General features: G+C 35.9%; 1 protein-coding gene across 3 annotated transcripts in view; it reads right to left on the bottom strand.

Annotated features, from left to right (window-relative positions):
- Positions 1–3,327: 3,327 nt before the first annotated feature.
- Positions 3,328–4,355, bottom strand: part of LOC145241295 (voltage-gated delayed rectifier potassium channel KCNH8-like) — a 504,754-nt gene continuing 503,726 nt past the window's right edge. For all 3 annotated transcript variants that reach the window (XM_080104041.1, XM_080104042.1, XM_080104043.1), the window contains one exon: positions 3,328–4,234. In XM_080104041.1, the coding sequence (XP_079960167.1) occupies positions 3,393–4,234 (842 nt within the window). In that variant the 3' untranslated portion in view covers positions 3,328–3,392. The remainder of the gene's footprint in view (positions 4,235–4,355) is intronic.

The following is a 4,355-nucleotide window of genomic DNA, read 5'->3' as shown; positions in this document are numbered from 1 at the left end:
ACCCTGACATGGTATCTATAAAATGTCTCTGATCGCTAACCTAGCCCTCATATTCAAGATTTTGCTTCATCTTTGCACGGTTGTAAATTTTTTCAAAGTTAGATCTTTAGAAGGTTTATCAACAAATTTTTAATAATGCCGTTGTGCTTACATAATGTAGCTAAAACGTTTCAACGAAATAGTTTGTGACTTAAACTATATATATATATATATATAGGCGACATCCTTATTGGAGAAATCCTTAAAATATCTCTGTATTCTTTTCAAACGTTTGCAGTGTAACGATATCATTAAATATAGCTTTTGTGCCAAATCTTGTTTTTCTGGACTTTATTATAAATTTGAAGGGTATTTCACCTCTTCATGGACAGGTTAAAACTGAATTGCATCCACCAAATTCTCTTCATCAGCTACAACATCTTCTCAGACTCTTAAAGTACCAAAGGCGGTACATCTCACACTGTGCGAATATATTTTTCCCTATTGAAATTCACAAGTGACTCCCAGTCGCATGTGAATTCCCATTAGGGAAGGTGACAATGTTAGGTTTTTACAATTCTTGCAGGGAGGTGTCGACGTCCTCCTACATGCATGTTGCTTAACTTTGCTGATCCGACAGGAACCAGTGTGTTAACGTGATTATGCTGTATTCTTAGCTATTTACTTAGCTATTAAATATTTTTGTGATGCAGTGGAAGGTAAAGAATTTGCCATTTATGCGAATCATCGTCCGCTTATATTCATGCTCGATGCTTAGTGGATAAATATTCCTTTTGGAAAGTTTGGCATTTAGATGTCATTTCTCAATTCTCCACTCGGTTGACAATATATATCCGGTTGACAGAATGCTGCTTCCCAGCATATTTATACACTTGAGGACGTTAACCTGCATCAAGTGGCTTTGGAACAGCCATCTTTGGATGACTTTAATCTAGCAGTTCCAGAGTTTTGCTACTTGCAAATTTTTAGTAAATCTCTATCCCTACATCAAGACCTTTCTCATTGCAGAACTGTCTCTTCTCCTTTGTATGAATTTTCATTTTTTATTTTTATTTTTTATTCAATTTTTACCCCAAAAAGGCACAGTGCCACTTTGAAGCAGGGGACTATTATCAGGGACTTAATTAGCAGGGTCATTATGAAGGGAGATGAGTAGAAAGATGTTTGTTAACATTCAACTTGAACTTCTGCATATCAGTGCAGTTGGGAAAGCAGAATCCCGGAAGGGAGTTCCAAAGACCCGCAGTTCTGGGGAAGAAACTATTGGAGTAAAAGGCTTTCTTGCATCTAGGGATCTCTACTGTAAAGGGATGAGACTTAGTAGCTTGTCGGGTTTGTCGGGGGTAGTTACGTCGGGGAGGTACAAGAGTTTGCAGTTCGTCAGAGCATTCACCATTAAAGTATTTGTAGAACAGGCAGAGGGATTCAACATCTCGTCGATGGGACAGAGGCTGAAGCCTAGATGACAGTTCAGGACCTATCAGGTTGGCGACTCTCTTTTGAACCCTGTCCAGGAGCGAGAGACAAGCAGCAGATGCACCAGCCCAGATGTGACAACAGTACTCCATACATGGGCGAATGGTGGCCTTATAGAGGTATAGGATACTGTCAGGCATAAGTAGTTTTCTAGCACAGTAGAGGGAGCCAACCTTCCTTGCAGCAGCCTTGGCAATGCTCTCAATGTATCTATTCCAGTTCATATTCCCTGTAAACTTTAGGACGAGGAGTTTAAAAGAAGTACTTTCAGGCAATGTGTTCTTGGCCATTGCTATTGGTGGTAGAGAAGGTTTCTTGTAGTTATTGAAGGAAACAAACTTAGTCTGGCTCACTCATTATAGCAATGTTATTTTGGCCGAGTATGAGACGTGAAATAACCGTTTGGATTTTATTGAGTTGTAGCACGTGTTCTATTATCACACAAATAGTTCTATTAGTTTGTCACACTAAAATTTAAAATACCATTTCTATTGGTCTGTCACACTTAAATCTGAAATAGCATTTTCATTGGTCTGTCATATATACTTTCATCATTAAATGGACATGTCTTAAGAATGAATCCATTCTTGTTTTCTTGTTTTTGAAAGAAATGATTAATGCCAAAACTTTTGAGTGAGGATCAATGTGTAGTCTCTGTCCTATCTGTTCATCCCACTCAGAGTATTCAACAATTTTCATTGCTAAACGCGTAGTTTGAATGGGATTTAAGAATTGACTTTTTTTTAGTTGCGTTTCATTAAATTCAATGAATAAAATAAATTCCAGACTGTTTCCTCAAGAATACAACAAACACGAAAAATATAATGAAATATTCTTTATTTAATAGACAAAATGGACTATATTTTTGGGTAGAGGGGGGTGGGTGAAAAAAAATTATATATATATATATATATATATATATATATATATATATATATATATATATATATATATATACACTTATCTTATGAAGATTAAAACGACACTTGTAAAAGCCCAAAAAGACTTTTTTTCTCGTTAAGTGTACTTCAGGTTCATAAAAAATTTCCTTTTCAGATAAATTGGTTGTTTTGATCAACAGGTGTCGAGGCTTTACGTCAGCGGATGCTGCTGCAACCTTTAAATACCATGTTAAAAAAAATTAAAAAAACGGTCATATATATATATATATATATATATATATATATATATATATATATATATATATATATATATATATATATATATATATATATTAATAACATCCACATTTCTAAATTAAGAAATTCAGAAAATTTTGAATGTTTTATTTAGAAGTTAGGTGAGAGCGAAAGAAGAATAGGGTAGGATATATATATATATATATATATATATATATATATATATATATATATATATATATATATATATGAGAAGGAAAAGAGTTGTAAAAAGAGAGAGAACGAATAAGAAGAGAAAAGTGAGGAGTTAGGAAAGGGAAAAAGAAGGGTGAAGGAACAAAAGAAATATGGGAGAAGAAGAAGGTGAATATAAAGAGAAAGTAAAGATGAACAGGAGAGATAGATAGATAGATAGAGAGATAGATAGATAGATAGAGAGAGAGAGAGAGAGAGAGAGAGATGGAGAGAACGAGAGAGATCAGGGAGAGGTAGAGAAAAATATAACCAATCTTTTTTCTTTTCCTTAATCTTTCATAAACTTAACCGTAGTAGGCACTTTTGTTTGCACACATGGGAGAAGGAAATGTCACAGAAAAGTCACCTCTACTAAAAAAGTTTTTTTCAAAAAACGAAAAAAACTCAAATCTACCCCAACTTCGCCGTGGCGGACTTTCTTTCCTTTTTCATATTTTTGATTTGATATATATATATATATATATATATATATATATATATATATATATATATATATATATATATATATATATATACTTTTTTTTACACGTGCGTCGTTTCCGTGACAATTTGTGTTTTCCCGGTTTCTTCTTTAGTCGATGGAAACACAGTGAGTCCAACTGGGAAGGGAGAATTCGATTCGCGTTTTGACTCAGAAGAGGGGCCAGACTCACACTGTTCTTGACCATCGTGGTCATCATCGCTGTCATCACACTGACTCCTGTTCTCTTTCGTAGAGTTTGAAGGGGACTTCATCTTTATTACATCCGGCTCAAAAATGACATTGATATGTGGGCCCTTATTGACACCGGGGCTTTCTTTAAAATCAGATGACTTAGCTTCTTCCATCTCACAGATGAGATCAGTCATTGGGTCGATATTGTCGAGTGAGTGATCATCGCTCGTAAACATATCAGTTATATTTTCTTCAGGCGTTACCTCGGAGACACCAGTTTCACTGGTAATATCCTCCAGGTCCTTGGCGCTAATCATTAATTTAGGTGACGGGGGTGTCGAATCATGCACTGAAAACTTAGGTGATACCGGCGCCAACATGTCACATTTTCTAAACGAAGGTGATTGAACTGTCAGTATGTCAGAGGTCACTGTGTCAAGATTCGCTCCGTCTTTGACTAAATCTAATGGAGGATGATGGCTTTCAATGTTTGCTGCGGTTGTCAGAGAAGCAATATGATCTTTGTTGGCCAATGGGCGGAGAATGCTTTCTTTTGGCACATGCGTCAGGGTGCAGAGCAGCTCAATGGTTGATTTGAGTTCCATGCGGACGGCAGCCATTTCTTTCAAGAGCGAACCGATATCCGACTGCATCGATGCAAGGACGTCCGGTTTCTGATGTAGAAGCTGATTTTCTTCGCGAGCTTTTTCTGAAAATCAAAACAAAAAAGTGTTGAATGTAAAGTATATGTGTTGTAGCAAGATGATTTTAGAGTTTAGTATTGTCATGAAAGTCGTCTGATATGGAGGAGTAGATAACAGATTTGTTAA

This window comes from Euprymna scolopes, chromosome 20, assembly GCF_053919585.1.
Source record: "Euprymna scolopes isolate OS-2025 chromosome 20, ASM5391958v1, whole genome shotgun sequence".
Lineage (NCBI taxonomy): Eukaryota > Metazoa > Mollusca > Cephalopoda > Sepiida > Sepiolidae > Euprymna > Euprymna scolopes.
The sequence above is the reverse complement of the archived record's forward strand: the minus strand, read 5'-3'. Positions and strand labels throughout refer to the sequence as shown.